This window comes from Canis lupus, chromosome 7, assembly GCF_003254725.2.
Source record: "Canis lupus dingo isolate Sandy chromosome 7, ASM325472v2, whole genome shotgun sequence".
Taxonomy (NCBI): Eukaryota; Metazoa; Chordata; class Mammalia; order Carnivora; family Canidae; genus Canis; species Canis lupus.
In genome coordinates, this window is record NC_064249.1 from 65,988,686 (window position 1) to 66,006,511 (window position 17,826).

At 35.7% G+C, this 17,826-nt stretch overlaps 1 protein-coding gene across 1 annotated transcript in view; it reads right to left on the reverse strand.

Moving 5' to 3' along the window:
• MIB1 (MIB E3 ubiquitin protein ligase 1) overlaps window positions 1-17,826 on the reverse strand; it is a 137,371-nt gene that overhangs the window by 61,594 nt on the left and 57,951 nt on the right. The window contains exon 10 of the mRNA XM_025429334.3: window positions 14,813-14,920. Within this exon, the coding sequence (XP_025285119.1) occupies window positions 14,813-14,920 (108 nt within the window). The remainder of the gene's footprint in view (window positions 1-14,812; window positions 14,921-17,826) is intronic.

Genomic DNA, 17,826 nt, shown 5'->3' on the forward strand with positions numbered 1-17,826 from the left:
TATAGCTGTTAGAAAACTTACTGAAACACTGTTATGCAGGTCCTATTCAACAAATTATGTGGAAAAAAAAACTAAGAAAAACCTCTAATATATATATATATGTGTGTCAAAAAGATATACATGAGAAATAAAGAATTTGGAACATATATACACTAGAAAATAACAAATTTATTTCATTTTTCTTCCAAATATAAAACCTCAGCTGCACAAGGATCTTAACAGGTTTTGTTGCTTAGTTCTGAATCCATCTTAAGTATTTCAAATAAAACTAATTTTAAAAGTTCATTGTTAGGACTCTGATGCTGGCACCAAATGAGTTGAGGGACAATATTACAGCTGACCTCAATAAAGTTATCTGATTTGTGCAGGGGCCTCAAATTAAAAAGAAAGGATGCCTCTTCCTTTCTACCCTCTTATCCCCTTTTCTGTGAACTCTGCAAAATCTGCTCTCATTCTAATCCTCCCTAGCTCAGCTGATAGAACCACAGACCATATCAAAATCCCATCTGTAAGTCATACTCACCTACTTCTGTCCCTGAGCCACAATACATATAAGAACCAAATTCTATGGCTGTTACTCCTGAATTTAAGCTCAGATCTCCTCTCTCTTCTCCGGTTCTACCACTCATTTAGGCCTTGATTCTCACTCACCTAGCTTATTGCCATTGCTTACCTCTGCCTCCACTTTATCTTACCCCAACCTATTCTTCACACACACACACACACACACACACACACACACACACTTTTTAGTTTAGTTTAAAACTTTTTAATGTAACTCTACTATATACAGAACAAACCTCATTTAAAGCCTACTTCTGTAGACCACATCTGCTGCCATTGTGGTCTCACATATAAAACCCTACCTTACCAACTTATTTGAAACCCTATGTTCATGCACAAGTTATTTGACCTCAGACTTCAATGCTCTTATTCATCACCTTGTTGGCTTAGAATAGACATCCTTTATAATTCAGCTCAGGCAACTCCTCTCCTATGAACCCTCCCCTCTCACAAAATTAACTTATCTCTCTTATTATCACACAGTAGTATAATTATTTGTTTCCAAGCACATTTATCTTCAATATCTTTATTCCCAGAATGCACTATAGTACCTACGAGCTAGTAAGAACCAAAATGGGTATTGAGTTCAATTTTTTTTTAAAGATTTATTTATTTATGATAGACATACAGAGAGAGAGAGAGAGGCAGACACAGGAGGAGGGAGAAGCAGGCTCCATGCCGGGAGCCCGATGTGGGACTCGACCCCGGGACTCCAGGACCATGCCCCAGGCCAAAGGCAGGCGCCAAACCACTGGGCCACCCAGGGATCCCCTTGAGTTCATTTTTTAATATGCCTTAGTTACAATCATGTTTTTAAAATGTTTATTGTGGCAAAATACAAGTAACATACAATTTACCATCTTAACCATTTTTAAGTATAAAGTGATATTAACCACTTTAATTATAAAGTGCTATTAAATACATTCATATTGTTATGCACCCATCACCAACATCCATCTCTAGAACTCTTCATTTTACAAAACTGAAACTATACATTTTACACAGTAATTCTCCATTGCCCTTCTCCCCAACCCCTAGAAACCATCATTCTACTTTCTGTCTCTATGATTTTTGAATGCTCTAGGTACTTCACATAAATGGAAGCATACAGTACTTGCATTTTTGCAATTGGCATCATGTCCTCAAGATTCATCTACGTTGTAACATGAGTCATAATTTCCTTCCTTTCTAAAACTAAATAATATTCCATTGTATGTATACATCACATTTTGTTTGGCCATTCACACATTATGGACACTTGGGTTGTTTCCAGGCTTTAGCTATTGTAAATAGTGCTATGAATATGGGTATACAATTATTTCTTGGAGGCCCTACTTTCAACTCCTCTGGGTATATAACTCAGAAATAGAATTGCTGGATCATATAGTAATTCTATTTTTTAACATACCACAATACTGCTCTTCACAGCAGCTACTTTACATTCCCACCAACAGCCCAGAAGGGTTCGAATTTCTCTATATCCTCACCAAGTTATTTTGTTTTTTGTTTTTTTTGTATAGTAGCCATCTGACTAGGTGTGAGGTGATATTTCATTATGGTTTTGATTTGCATTTCCCTAATGATTTGTGATATTTAGCATCTTTTCATATGCTTATGAGCTATCTATATATATTCTTTGAGAAACGTCTACTCAAGTCCTTTGCTCAGTTGTGAATCAGGTTTTTGTAGTTGCTGAGTTTTAAGAATTCTCCGTATATTCTGAACATCAACCCATTATCAGACATACAATTTGCCAGTATTGTCTCACATTCTGTAAGTAGTCTTTTCATGGTTGATACTGTCCTTTGGTGCACAGAAGTTTTTAATTTTCAGGAAATCCAATTTGTCTATTTCTTTTTTTGATGCCTGTGCCTTCAGTGTCATATCCAACAAATCATTGCCAAACCCAAATTTAGAAGTTTTGCCTTATGTTTTCTTTGAAGAGTTTTATACTTTTGGCTTTTATTTTTTTTTTAATTTTTTTTTAAATTTTTATTTATTTATGATAGTCACAGAGAGAGAGAGAGAGGCAGAGACACAGGCAGAGGGAGAAGCAAGCTCCATGCACCGGGAGCCCGATGTGGGATTCGATCCCGGGTCTCCAGGATCGCGCCCTGGGCCAAAGGCAGGCGCCAAACCGCTGCGCCACCCAGGGATCCCTAGTTTTGGCTTTTAAATTTAGGTCTTTGACCTACTGAGTTAATTTCCGTAGACAATGTTAGGTAAGGGTCCAACTTCATTCTTTTGTACATAGATAATCTTTTTTCCCAGCACCATTTATTGAAAAGACTGCCCTTTCCCCACTGAATGGTCTTGGCACCCCTGTCAAAAATTATTTGACCATGTATGCAAGGATATGTTACTGGACTCTTAATTCCATTCTGTGGGTTTATATATCTGTGTTTACGCCAGTACCAAACTGTTTTTATTGTTGTGGCTTTGCAGTAAGTTTTAGGAGTTTTCTAAATTGGTTACTCTTTTTCAACATGGGTTTGGCTACCTGGAGGTATCTTGATAGGACATACTGAATTGTAAGATGGATTTTTTCATTTCTGCAAAAAATATCACTGAGATTTTGACAAGCTTTGCACTGAATCTGTATATCAGTTTGGACAGTATTAATGTAACAACACAAATTCTTCCAATCCATGAACATGAAATATGTTTCCAGTTACTTATGTCTTCTTTAATTTCCTTCAGCAGTGTTTTATAGTTTTCACTGTACAAATCTTTCACCTCTTTGGTTAAATTAATTCTTAAGGTTTTATTGTTTTGTTTTGTTACTATTTTTGATGCTATTGTAAATGGAATTGTTTTCTTAATATTCTCTATTGATTGTTGATGGTTAATGTACTTAAATGCAACTAGCTTTTGTGTTGACTTTCTATCTTGCTTTGCTGAGTATCTTAATTAGTTCTAAAAGTCTTGTAAGGAACTTTATGATTTTCTACATATATGATCATATAATCTGCAGAGATAATTTTATTTCTTCCTTTCCAATGTGAATGCCTTTTATTTCTTTATCTTGCCTAATTACTCTGGCTAGGACTTCCAGTACCATGTTGAATAGGAGTAGAAAAATGAGCATCCTTATCTTTTTCCTGATCCTAAAGGATAAGTTTTCAGTTTTTCATATATGACTTTTATTATGTAAAGATACTTCTATTCCTAGTTTGCTCTTTTTTGTTTATCATCATAAAAGGGCATTAAATTTAATCAAATGCTTTTTCTTCATCAACTGAGATGGTCACATAATTTTTCCCTTTTAGTTTGTTAGTGTGGTATATCACATTAATCCGTTGTTTTTGTATACTAACCCATCCTCCATTCCAGGAATAAATTTAAATTAATCATGGTGTATAATCCTTTAAATATGTAGAATTTGGTTAGTATTCTATTGAGGAATTTTACATCAGTATTCATAAAGGATACTGGTTTGCAGTTTTCTTACAGTATCTTTGGCTGTAATATTAGGGCAATGGGGGCTTCACAGACTGTTTCTCTTTCTTTGATATTTTGGAAAATTTTGAGAACAAATGTTGTTACTTCTTCTTTAAATGTTTGGTAAAATTTATCAGTGAATCAATCAAGTCCAGGGCTTTTGTCAGGTGATTTTTTATTACTGATTCAATTTTCTTACTAGTTATAGGTATATTCAAATTTCTTATATTTTCATTTCAGTCTTAGTAGGTTTTGTGTTTCTAGGTATTTGTCCAGTTCATCTAGGTTATGTTATTTGTTGGCATACAACTGTTTACAGTGCTCTCTTATAAACCTTTCTATTTCTGTAGTATTGGTATGTCCCCACTTTCATTTCTCAGTTTTAGTAATTTGAGTCTTTTTAAGTTGAGTCTTTTTTCTTAAACAGTCTAGCCAAATAAATGTTTATCAGTTCTGTTAATCAAAGAACCAACTTGTGGTTTCACTGATTTTCTCTATTGCTTTTCTATTCTCCATTTAACTCTGCTCAGATATTTATTATTTCATTCCTTCTGCTATCTTTGAATTTAATTTTTTTCTAGTTCCTTAAGTTGTCAAGTTAGGTTTATGATTTGCGATCAATTCTTTAAACGTAACCATTTATAGTTATAAATTTCCCCTTTAGCACTACTTTCACTATATCCCACAGGTTTGTTTGTTTTTAAGATCTTAATTGAGAGTGAGCATGATGGGGATGGAGGGTCAACAGGAGAAGGAGAAGCAGATTCCCTAGTGAGCAGGGAGCCTGACCCGGAGCTCAGTCCCAGAGACCTGGGATCATGACCTGAGCCAAAGGCAGATGCTTGACTGACTGAGTCACCCAGGTGCCCCCTCACAGATTTTGGTATCTTCTGCTTTTGTTTTCATCTCTAAGTATTGTCTCATTTCCCTCACAATTTCTTTGATCCATTCATTGCTTAAAAGTATGTTATTTCATTTCCACAAATGTGTGATTTTTCCAGTTTTTCTTGCATTACTGATTTCTAACTTGATTACACTGTGGTCAAAGAAAATACTTTGTAAGGCATCTACCTTTTTAAATCTAGTGAGATTTAATTTGTGACTTAACATATAGTCTACCGCAAAGAATATATCAGATACACTTGAGAAGAATGAATAAATGAATATGCTATTGTTAGGTATTGAGAGTAGGATACAAATTATGTAAAGTTTCAAACTATTATTGTAAAAATGTCTTTTTTTCCTTTGTCAATTTTTTTCATATATTTGTATGGTCTATTATTAAGTATATAAATATTTGTAATTGCCGTATCTTCTTGCTGTATTAACTTTTTATTAATATACAACGTCCTCCTTTGTCTCTTACAATCTTCATGATTTAACGTCTGTTTTGTCTAAAATTGATATATCTATCCCTGCCCTCTTTTGGTTACTATATGCATTAATATCTTTTTCTATCCTTGCACTTTAAACCTATTTGTATCTATACATCTAAAGTGAGTCTCCTATACACAAATTATATTAGATCAATTTTTAATCCATCCTGCCAGTCTCTTTTATAGTTTAATCCACCTATATTTAAAGTAATTGTTGATAAAGAGTGGCACCTGGTGGCTCAGTCAGTTAAGCATTTGCCTTCAATTTAGGTCATGATCTCAGGGTCCTGGGATCAAGCCCCACCTCTCCATTGGGCTCCTTGCTCAATGAAGAGTCTGCTTCTCCCTCTCCCTACGGCTCCCACTACTGATACTCTCTCTCAAATAAATAAAATCTTTAAAAATAACTACTGATATGGAATAACTTACTTTTGTCATTTTTCTCTAAGTTTTCTTGATGCCGTATAGCTACATTTCCTACATTATTGTCATATTTAGTTGATATTTTGAAGTAAAAAAAAACATTTTACTTAGCTTTAATAACAAATAAAAACTCATTTACAGTTCCATCTGCAATCCTTTCAATTATTGTTATAAAATTACAACTTTGTACATTGTGTACTCAAAAACAAATAATTTTTTAAATCCATCAATTCCAATCAATCAATCAATCAATACATCAGTTCCTTAAACTATGTAGAAAACAAAATGTGGATTTACAAGCCAAAGCTACAATCCTGCTAATTTTAGACTAATAACTTTTTAAATATATTAGTCTCTTAAATCATGTGGGAAACAGAGGAATTATAAACCACTGTTAAAATAATGCTATCTTCTAAAACTGCCTACATATTTTACTTTTACTGACATTTTACTTCCTCATATGGCTTCAAGTTACTAGCTAATGTTCCTTCTTTCTTTAAAGATTTTATTTATTTATTTATTTATTTATTTATTTATTTATTTATTTATTTGAGAGAGAGAGAGAGAGCGAGCGAGCACACCAGGGAGAAAGGGAGAAGCAGGCTTCTCATTGAGCAGAGTCCCATACAGATGCAGAGCTCAATCCCAGGACTCTCTGAGATCATGACCTGAACCAAAGGCAGATGCTTAACTGACTGACCCATTGAGGCACCCTGATCTAATATAATATTCTTTCATTTCAACCTGCAGCCTCCCTTTGAGATTTCTTGCAAGACAAGTCTAGTGGTAATAAATTCCTTGAGTTTGGGGGAATGTTTTAACTTCTCTATCACTTTTGAAGGAGAGTTTCACTAGATACAGGATTCTTAGTTGACAGGTTGTTTTTTTCTTTTTAAGCACTTTGAATACATCAGTTCGCCACGATCTTCTGGCCTCCAAAGTTTCTGATGAGAAATCTGCTGAAAATCTTACAAGGATCCCTTGTAAGTAACAAGTCACCTTTCTTGTTGCTTTCAACATTTTCTGCCCATGGCTTTTAGAAGAACGATTATAATGTGTCCCAGTATGGGTCTGAGTTCACCCTACTTGGAATTCACTGTGCTTCTTGGATGTTTATAGTCATGTCTTTCATCAAATTTGGGAAGTTTTTGGTCATAGTTCCTTTGAATAATCTGCCACTTCCCCTCTCCCCGACTCCACCCCACACAATCCTGTCTCCTTCTCAAATTGCCACAATGCATACAATGGTCCACATGATAGTGTCCCACATGTTTCCTAAGGTTCTATTCATTTTTTTCCCCAATCTTTTTTCCTTCTATTCCCCAGAGTCCATAATTTTTATTGCCTTATCATACAGCTCACTGGTTCTTTCTTCTGTCTGGTTAAATCTGCCTTTGAATTCCTCCATGAATTTTTTTAAAGATTTTATTTATTTATTCATGAGAGACACAGAGAGAGAAGCAGAGACATAGGCAGAAGGAGAAGCAGGCTCCCTGCAAGGAGCCCAATGTGGGACTCGATCCTGGACCCCGGGATCATGCCCTGAGCCAAAGGCAGACAGACATTCAACCACTGAGCCACCCAGGCATCCCTCCTCCATGAATTTTTTATTTCAGGCTCTTGTACTTTCCAACTTTAGAATTTCCTTTTGGTTTGTTTTTAAGTTATCTATGTCTTCATTGATTTTTCCATTTTGTTCATATATCATTTTCTTGGTTTCTTCTCTTTAGTTAGTTCTTGGGGCATCTTTAAGATAACTGTTTTACAGTCTGTCTTACAAGTCTACATCTGGTTTCTTTCCTCAAGTAGTTTCTGTTGGCTTATTTTTCTTCCTTTAAATGGATTATACTTTCCTATTTCTTTGTATGCCTTGTGATTTTTTTTTTGTTGTTGAAAGTTGGACATTTGATTCTAATAACATGGTAACTCTGGAAATTAGATTCTTCTCCTTTTGCAGGGTCTGCTGTTTTTTGTTTTTTGTTTTTGTTTTGTTTTTTATTATTTTAGGCTGTCTTTGTGCTTACAGCCTGAGGTGTAAACTTAAGGTCTTTGCAAGGACTTTCTAATTTCTCATATATGTGGTGGTTTCTGAATATCCTTAGTCTAATGCCAGGCTCCCACAAGGAGAAAAAGAAAAAAATGGGGGGGGGAGTAGATGTGGTACCAATTCTCAAACCTTCTGAAGTCACTTCAGCCAAGGGGAAATGGCTTACAACAATGGGAGGATACAACAATGGCTGCCCACCTCTGTGTCTGCACCTCCATGATTAGAAGCAGCAATCAGTGATCAGAACACAGATCCCAGCATTGGAAAAAAAAAAAAAAAAGGGGGGGGGGGTCTGTTGCCCATCCTGGCCCTGAGAGCTGATTTGGGAACATAAACACAGCTGCCTGTCACTGGACTAGAGGGTAAGGTTTAGGTAGTTCCTGCTGAACTAAGAGCTAAAATTGACAAAAAAAAATTAACCACAATTAACCTCTAAGTCTTCCTCTGGACATAGCAAACTTCAATAGAATCCAGAGTTCTGACATAGTTCCATCAGAAAGAATTCTGTCAGGAGTGCCTGAGCGGTTCAGTCAATTAAGCATCTGCCTTCGGCTCTGGTCATGATCCCAGGATCCTGGGATCGAATCTCACATCGGGCTCCCTGCTCAGTGGGGAACTTGCTTCTTCCTCTCCCTCTTCTGCTCCCCTGCCTGTGCTCTCTCACTCTCTTGCTCATTCTTTCAAATAAGTAAATAGGGCAGCCCTTGTGGCCCAGTGGTTTAGCACCGCCTTCAGCCCGGGGTGTGATCCTGGAGACCTGGGATGGAGTCCATGTCAAGATCCCTGCAAGGAGCCTGCTTCTCCCTCTGTCTGTGTCTCTGCCTCTCCCTCCCTCCCTCTCGGTCTCTCTCTGTGTCTGTCATGAATAAATAAATCTTTAAAAAATAAATAAACAAATAAATAAATACAATTTTTTGAAAAAAACTTCAAAAGAAAGAATTCTGCCAGTCATTTTTTTATTATCTAGTAAGGAGATGAATTTCTATTTCATATGCTATATATTTCCAGAATCTTCTCAGTAACCACCATGATTTTTCACATCAATGGAATTAAACATTTCCTGAATATACTGACACTTTCAACTATTTTATTATCCCTTGATATAATAAATAATATTGTATTTCATCTTCTTTTTCCTAAACCTCATTCAATTCATCAAGATCCTAAGTATTCTGAGCACACTAAAACTTCAATACCATTGTTTGAAAGTGGTGTATTCTGCTTGATTCATTCAATACATTCTGCTTGAGTGCCTACTACAAGCTCAGTATTGTTCTGGACAGTGAGGATACAGCAGTGGGCAAGTTAAAGTTCCTACTCTCATACAGTTTATATTCTAGTTGGGGAGACAGAACATTATAAACAAAATAAGTAAATAAAACGTAAATGCTAGGTAGTAAAAAGCCCAAAGAAAAAATATCACAGGTAAGAAGGATTAGATAGGACAGAACAGCGAAAGGATGGCCTCCCAGGATAGGTCTGATTTAACACGAATCCTCAGATGTACTATGTACATCAATTCCTAGAGCTATTTTGGAGGTTACTATCCTGATTCCTGTTTTTAAGAGAAGAATTTCCTTAAACTGACTAGTCTTGAAGCCTACTTGCCCTTTCCTTCTTAGTTTTACGTTTACATAAAATATTCTACAGTTTTGTTTCCATCACTAGGTAAAAATCAGCAGAATGAGTATCTGTTTCTTAAGAAATCATATTCTCTGCCTTCTGCCACTTAGAAAGAAACAATCAAACAAAAGCAATAAGAACACCACAGATTCCCTTGGTGGTGTTGTATACTATAAATAGTATCTTAATTACTTACCATACTCCACACTCCAACCTTTTAAGTTATTATCATTTATAAGGAAACTGAAGCTTACACCTATTAAACTTTTTGCCCAGTATCACTTTAGACAGCAACAATACCATTAAAACTTGGGTTTTCTCACAAAATTCAGTATTGTTCTCTACTATTAGTCCTCTTCTTCAGAACAGTTTTCATTAAACTTAAATGATAAAACTGCTCCAAGTTTCCTGACAACTGCAGTATATATTTGTACTGTATTTGAAAACTTATTGTTAAATGACATACTTTTTTAAACTGATCTTCTATTCAATCTTCCACACTTTTTTTTAAATTATACTTCATCAGTGGGGGTGAGGGTGAATACTGAGTCCCTGCAGGATCCAAAATTAGCTCAACTATAAAAACATATATAAGATCTCACAGTCCTATTAGCTCAACTATAAAAACATATATAAGATCTCACAGTCCTATTAGCTCACCTATAAAAACATACGTAAGATCTCACAGGAGCCTTTACCTATATAAGGAGGAAACAGAATGTGGGACGCCTAGGTGGCTCAACAGTTGAGTGTCTGCCTTTGGCATGGGGCGTGATCCCGGGGTCTCGGGATCGACACCCACATCGGGCTCCCTGCATGGAGCCTGCTTCTCCCTCTGCCTGTGTCTCTGCCTCTCTGTGTGTCTTTCATGATTAATAAATAAAATCTTTAAAAGAAAAAAAAGGAAACAATGTAATGTAATATAATCCTACATTATTTAGTAGGTCATACATGGAGAGAACTTTCCAAAATAGCGGAGATCTCCCTAAGAAAAAGAAGTAGGAAAAAAAAGATGTAATCTGGTATCATATATTAGAAAGATATAATATACACCAAATAATTTAGTTTAATAACAGCTTAAATCAACTAAAAAAAATGCAATAGTCATCTATAATAGGGGCAAGTAACCTTTTCTGTGAAGGACCAGAAAGTAAGTATTTTAGGTTTTACAAATCACACAGTCTTGTCACAGCTATTCAATTCTGCAGTTGTAACACGAAAGCAGCCATACACAATAAATAAATGACTGTGTTTTATTCCAATAATACTTGACAATATAAAATAGTTTTCAATCCCTAATCTATACTATCTTATGCTTGCCTCCTAAAGCAGATGAAGAAATCTCATTACAGAATGAAATAACTAGAGAACAAAATGTATTATTCTCTTTATTCTTCAGCTAACCTCAAAACTTTTAATACAATTAGATTTTTTAAAATCACTGTTAATTATCATTGCTTTTATGTCTGGTAAAGCTATAATGAAGTTTTAAAAAAAATAGCACTTATCTTTTAGAATATATACTAAAATATTTACAGATGAAATAAGGTATCTGATCTGCTTCAGTATAATTCAGTAGAGGGAATAGAGAGGGAGGAAGGTACAAATAAGCCAGAATTGGCCATGAAAATAACTGAAGTGGGGTGATGAATACAGGATTCATTATACTCTTCTACTTTTATAAATATTTAAAACTCCCAATAATAAATTAATGATGACAAATCACTTTATAAAAAGGCCAGCAAAAGATGAATCACAAATTTAAGTGCATTTTGTAAAAGTAAATATTTCCTCTATCTTTTAAACCAGGGTTTCTCAACTTTGGCACTATTTACAGTTTGGGCCAGATAGTTCTTTGTTGTGGGAGCTCTCCTGTGCACTATGAGATGTTTAGTAGCATCCTTAATTTCTACACCGTAGATGCCAGTAGTATTCCCACCACCACACTCCCCACCAGTCGTGACAATTAAAAATTTCCAGACATTTCCTAATGTCCCCCTGTGGGACAAAAATGCTCCCAGTTGAGAACTACTATTCTAAAAAAACTATATTGCTGTTTCTAATAAATTCTTCAAATCCAGAAAAATGATACTTGGATGATTTTTTTGTTTTAGCAATTAGGCTGTGAATTGTACTTATATTTTAACCTAATTTTTAAATGTAGTTTTTTTCTTTGCCAATTAGGAAGCTGTGTTATTTACTTAACCTGATGTATAAATATCCCTTTCTCACACTATTTCTACAAATTACATCTACAATGGTTTTTAATTTATTTTTTAAAATTTTTTATTTAAATTCAATTTAGTTAGCATATACTGTATTATTAGCTTTGGGGGCAGAATTTAGTGATTCAACAGCTGCATATAACACCCAGTGTAGTTTTTTCCTTTATAGATGTTATTTATTTAGTCATGAGAGACACACAGAGAGAGAGGCAAAGACACAGAGGGAGAAGCAGGCCCCTCAGAGGTAGCCTGATGTGGGACTCAATCCCAAGACTCCAGACTCAGGACCACACCCTGAGTCAAAGGGCAGAGGCACAACCCGAGCCACCCAGGCATCCCACACCCAGTATACTTTACATCAACTGCCCATTATCCAATTAACCTATCTCACAACCTATGAGAAAAAAAACCTATGTTTGTTTGTTTGTTTGTTTTTATCTTTACAAACCCAAGCTTTATTGACAGTCACAGGCCACCAGGACAAGCTCTGAGGTGCAGGGCCCCTGCCCTTTGCCCACTTTCCTGGCTGGGGCAGCAAGGTGAGGCCACTCCCATGGTGCTGAGACAAGGGAGCAGGGCCTTCTGGCAGCACCGGGATGGGGGGCGGTGGCGACCTCAGGCCCTGAACAGAACTGACCCAGAGCCTGCACTCCCCAAGTCCTGCATGAATATACTGCATGCGTGTAGTCCCTTTGACTACAATGGTTTTTAAAACCGAAAATGCACAAAATGGAAATCTGAATGAGGAGGTATGGATGAAGTCCAAATGTATCCTGCTGATCTAGTAACAGATCTAGTTTTCAAACTTTCTAAAAGAAATTTGCAAACACTTAGTTTACTGAGCCACACTTCACCTCCAATCTTAACAGGTTTATAATAATCACTAACCATTTGTTTTGTATTTGAGTTCAGTAAAGGAACAGTGCCAACTTTGTCCCCAACACCACAGCTGCACCGCCATTGTGCACAACCTCTCATGTGAACAAAAGTCTTTAGAAACACAAATGGGCTAGAGTCTCATGTTGTCAGTTTTATCAATTAAATTCTGAATCAGAATTTAGTGATTCAACAGCTGCATATAACACCCAGTGTAGTTTTTTGGCCTAATAAAAAATTAGGCCAAAAATTTTGATTTTTGGCCTCTTGCCTTATTAGCTATAATCAATCAGAAGAGCTTTGGTATTTTAGGAGTTGTTGCTATTGTAGTTTCCAGATGCATTAAATAAAGAAATGGGATATTTGGGGTGTCTGGATGCTTAGTCAGTTTAGTATCTGCCTTCAGTTCCAGTCATGATCCCAGGGTCCTGAGACTGAGCCCCAGGTTGGGCTCCCTGCTCAGCAGGAAGTCTGCTTCTCCCTCTCCCTCTACCCCTCTTCCCTGCTTATGCTTTCTCTGTCTCTCAAATAAATAAAAACTTAAGAAAAAAAAAAGGGCAAGGTGGAATTCAACTTAGGGAATTTCATTCCATTTCCCTAAGCCAGACTAAAATAACACAATAAAGTAATTTTCTTCTATTTACAATATACTATATTTAAATTAAGTCTTTCTTTCATTATCAAAAAAAATCTTGTAACATACACTGGGGTTCCTAAAATCATAACCAAGAAATATGTGACTTAAAAATTACTACTGTAAAAACAAAATCAAATCATAAAATTCATTCATAAAGACATTACAGTAATTAAACTATCATAGTTTATAGATATCTACCTACTAATTTAAAAATTCAAGTATTTTTTAAGACAATAGAAAATTCCATCAGAAATTACTTATTTACAACCACAACACCAAAGATTCTTTAGTAGCTGTCCAACAAATCAAAATACATTCAATCTGAGAAAAAAAGCAAAAATAATAGAAGGCTTCTCTTTTCAAATATGTATCTTTAAAATTTTTTTAATGAATAAAAACAGGCTGGTCCACTAATTTAGCCCTCAGAAATTCAAGTCCTTTAAGCTTCCTCAGATGGGAGTATCATTTGGACAAAATGACAACTTTCTATCTGGTCTAAATTGGATAGGATTTGACTTATTTCTAAATAATCTTCCACTTGACTACAACAAATGTGATTTTAATACATTTTTTCAATAATGAGGTTATAATTTACTATAATAAAGGAAGACATCCTTCACAACACACATAGAGATCCTCAACTGAAATTCCAATGACAGTAAAAAATATTCATTTCCCGTTTAAAAGACTATACTCTAAGGAGCACCTGGGTGGCTCAGCTGGTTGACCATCTGTCTGCCTTCAGCTCAGGTCATGATCCCAGTGTCAAGCCCCACACTGGAGCTCCTTGCTCAGCAGGGAGCTTGCCTCTCACTTTCCTTCTGCGTGTCACTGCCCCTCCTTGTGCTCTTTCTCTGTGTCAAATAAATAAAATCTTAAAAAAAAAAAAAAGAATATACTCTAAATTAAATTAAGCATATATAGGGGCGCCTGGGTGGCTCAGTTGGTTAAGTGTCTGCTTATGATTCAGGTCATGATCCCAGAACCCTGGGATTGAGCCCCGCCATGTCTGACCCTGCTTCTCCCTCTCTCTCCTGCTCATGCTCTCTCTTGCTCGCTACCTCTCTCTGTCAAATTAAAAATTAGTTAATAATTAAGCATATATACACACACATAATGATAAATACGTCCTGTAAAATTTTCAAAGATCTACATTTAGGTCAAGCAACAATAAGACTAAACAAATTCTAATTTACTGATTCCCTTATTAGAGGGAAAACAAAAAACAAAAAAAGGCCTCTGAGTGACACTGATCAGTATAAATCTTGACCTACATGATCTATATATTCCCCCTTCCCTCAACTTCTTCAGAATGATTCTTGGATGAACCCAACTGGGCTCCTAGCAGCAGGATGGTCCAACCATAGTAAAGGAAAACTCAACTCCTATCTTCTCTTAGGATTATGTCTACAATATTAAGAGATCAGAGAAAAACAAGAAATACTTCAAGTTACCTCTTGTCAAATTTTTCTTTTCAGTCAGAAGAGCCTTAGGTGATCATTAAATTTTAGGAATGAAACCAATTTATCTTATAATAAAGAAGTATCATTTCTAGGACATTGATTTTTACTTAAGTATTTCTCAAGCTTAACTTAATTACCTCCGCTTCTACATCCACGTTTTGCTTCAAAAGTAATTTCAAAATGTCAACATGTCCATTCTGACTAGCAGCTTGCATAGCTGTGTGACCAGCACATTGTCCATTTACCTAAATGAGAAGAAAGGATGAAGGATTGTCACAAATCACAAGGAGCCAATATACAGTATAGGTTTAAATCCAGCACATTGAAAAAATAAATAAATCTAGCACACTGTATGATTCTTAGAAAATAATTTAGGTTGGTATGCCATATATCCTAGTATACAGATCACCAGAAACTTTTCTGTAATTTAGAGAAGGGAAACAGACATTTTTTCCTTTTTTTAAGATGAAAGTTCCATTGTTCAAAGAGCTATGAAACAACTGTTTTAGCCAATCTGCACAGCTGAAAAAAAAGAAAGGAACTGAGGGAGAAAAGTAAATTCTATTAGTTTTGTATATTTACTTCTATTTGAATTATTAAAGCTCAGAGTCTATATTTCAATGAGAAAAAAGCAATGAAGTGAATGGAAAACTTTTGGAAAAGATATTGTCCACTATTTAAATAAATTCAATTCAACAAATATATTGAATATTGTCAGTAAATTATCATGAGGAATACATACATGAATTAGCAGGGTAGCTATACATAACTATGACATTCTAAAGTAATAATTTCCAACCTTTTCTTCACTTCAGATGTTGTGTAAATGCATAATTTCCCCATGACATACTCAAGGCTAAGTATAATTCATTAAACCCACCCCATTCACTCCCATCCAAAAGACTGTAACAAGATGGGGGTACCTAGGCAGCTCAGTTGGTTAAGCAGCTGACATCGTCTTAGGTTATGATCTCAAGGTCCTGGGATACAACCCCGCGTTGGGCTCCATGTTCAGTGGGCAGTCTACTTCTCCCTCTACCTCTGCCCCTCTACCCCACTGCTCACACGCATGCACTCGCTTTTAAGTAAGAAAGGGAAAGCTAACATCAGAATACAATAAAAACACATGTCTGAAAAGGACAAAGCAGACTGACTTTATAGAGAAAAGGAATACAAAACCTGGGAACCTCACACGCAGTCAAAGCCTGCAAAAGCAAGTACATCAGAGGGTTAACATAAGAAAAACCCCAAACAGAAGTCTGATGTGAAATGGCCACATTCTAGGGCACTCTTCTCAAACTCAAGGACAGGACATTGGCTGCCATGCTCCTAGTCCCTAGACAGAAAAATGCCTTCCTCTCTTGAACAACTGCATAGTCATGGAGAAGAACAGACCTCTACATGACAGCATTTAAAGACCCCAAAAGCTCCACACATGCAACCACCATAATGCAAAGTCAGTCACTAAGTCCTATCCAAGCAAAAAGAACTACCAGTAAGCTTTTTAAGGTCTTATTCAGATATCAATGGTCAACCAAAGATCAGAGATTTGAGGAAGACCTCAAAAATTTTTAAAAACCACACACAAAACAACTCAAAAAAAGAAAGAAAAAAAAGACACTGAAGAAACGAACAAGAGAAAAAAAGAAAACTTTTGAGAAACTTCAGTTAGAGATATTCAAGAATCCTTTATATCTAAAAATCAAGAGGATGCTATGAAAAACAAGAAGCTAAAGGGAAAAAAAAATCCCATTAGAAGAGCCTGAAGCTGAGCAAATATATAAGCAAGAGAACAGCTTTTCAGTATTGTGAGACTTAAAGACCATATCCTTATGTATTTATTTTCAGTACAATTATACATCAATAAAACTTGTTTTAAAAAGTATATTCTTTTAAGTGTGTTTTAATTAAAGGTTGGATGAGCACTTGTGTTCATTACCTTTCAACATTTTGCTAAAACAAGAGTAAAGTTTTATTTTCCTTGAAGCCTCAAACCACAAAGATAATTAGAACTAGAAAAACAACACACCCACAACCGGGTGCAAGCACCTATACAGGAAGCTGAAATGCAGCCCCTAAACCTGCTATGCGAAAAACCTAGAAGCAACCCTTCTACCAAGGAAGGTAGGTATTGTTATGCTATCAAAAAGCTCAGGTACTGACTGGATACCTCTTGATACGGGGATAATGTGGTGGTTAGTGCTAAACACAAAAATATTGGCTGATAGTTTGTTTAAAAAGCATTTAGATCCCTGGATTCCCCTACTCTGCTCAGCTGAGCTAGTGGTCCACCCTGATGCTAGCAGAAGCCTTAAAGTTTATTCTCTGGAAAGAGTAAAATATTTCTAGCCTACAGAAACCAAGCACTGTTATCAGTGGGGCAAAGTACTAAAATCAGAAGTTTTATGTAAATATTTACAGATGAATGCTGAGAATCCAGTTCCTCTTCCCTTATTCACTATTCCTGAGGTTGGCAGCCAGGTTTACACCTTCTCTGCAGGAGAATTAAGAGACCTTTCTGGGGAGTCAGACCAGACCAAGAAAAAAGACCTAATGGCCAATGCCAGAAGTAATCCAAGGAAAATCTAGACACAAACCATATACCCTTCATAAAAATTAACCCAACACAAATCACAGACTTAAATGTAAAATACAAAACTATCACTCCTACAAAATCACAGATCATATCTTTGATGTTGTATCTAAAAAGTCATCACCATACCCAAAGTCACCTATGTTTTCTCCTATGTTATCATCTTTCAGAAGTAGAAATGAACAGATACACTACATGCCTGAATGTCTTGGAGATTAGACAACTATAGAAGTTTTCAGAAGAATTACTTATAGCAATATGGATTACAAACAAATAAGAAACTTTAAATTATGTCTGAAGTTAAGAGGGACTGATTGAGGAAAAACTACAAGTGAACTTCCTGGAATAAAGGAAATGTTCTACACCTAGTAGGGGTGTGAATTACGTGGATGTATGCATTTGTCAAAACTGACTGATCCATGTATTTCATTATATGTAAATTACACATCAATATTTTTAAGTAAAAGAACAATTATGAACATGAAGGAAGCAAATAGTTATATAGAAAAATACAACCTAGCACCATCCACAGGTCAGATATGAATGTCATTTAAGTAA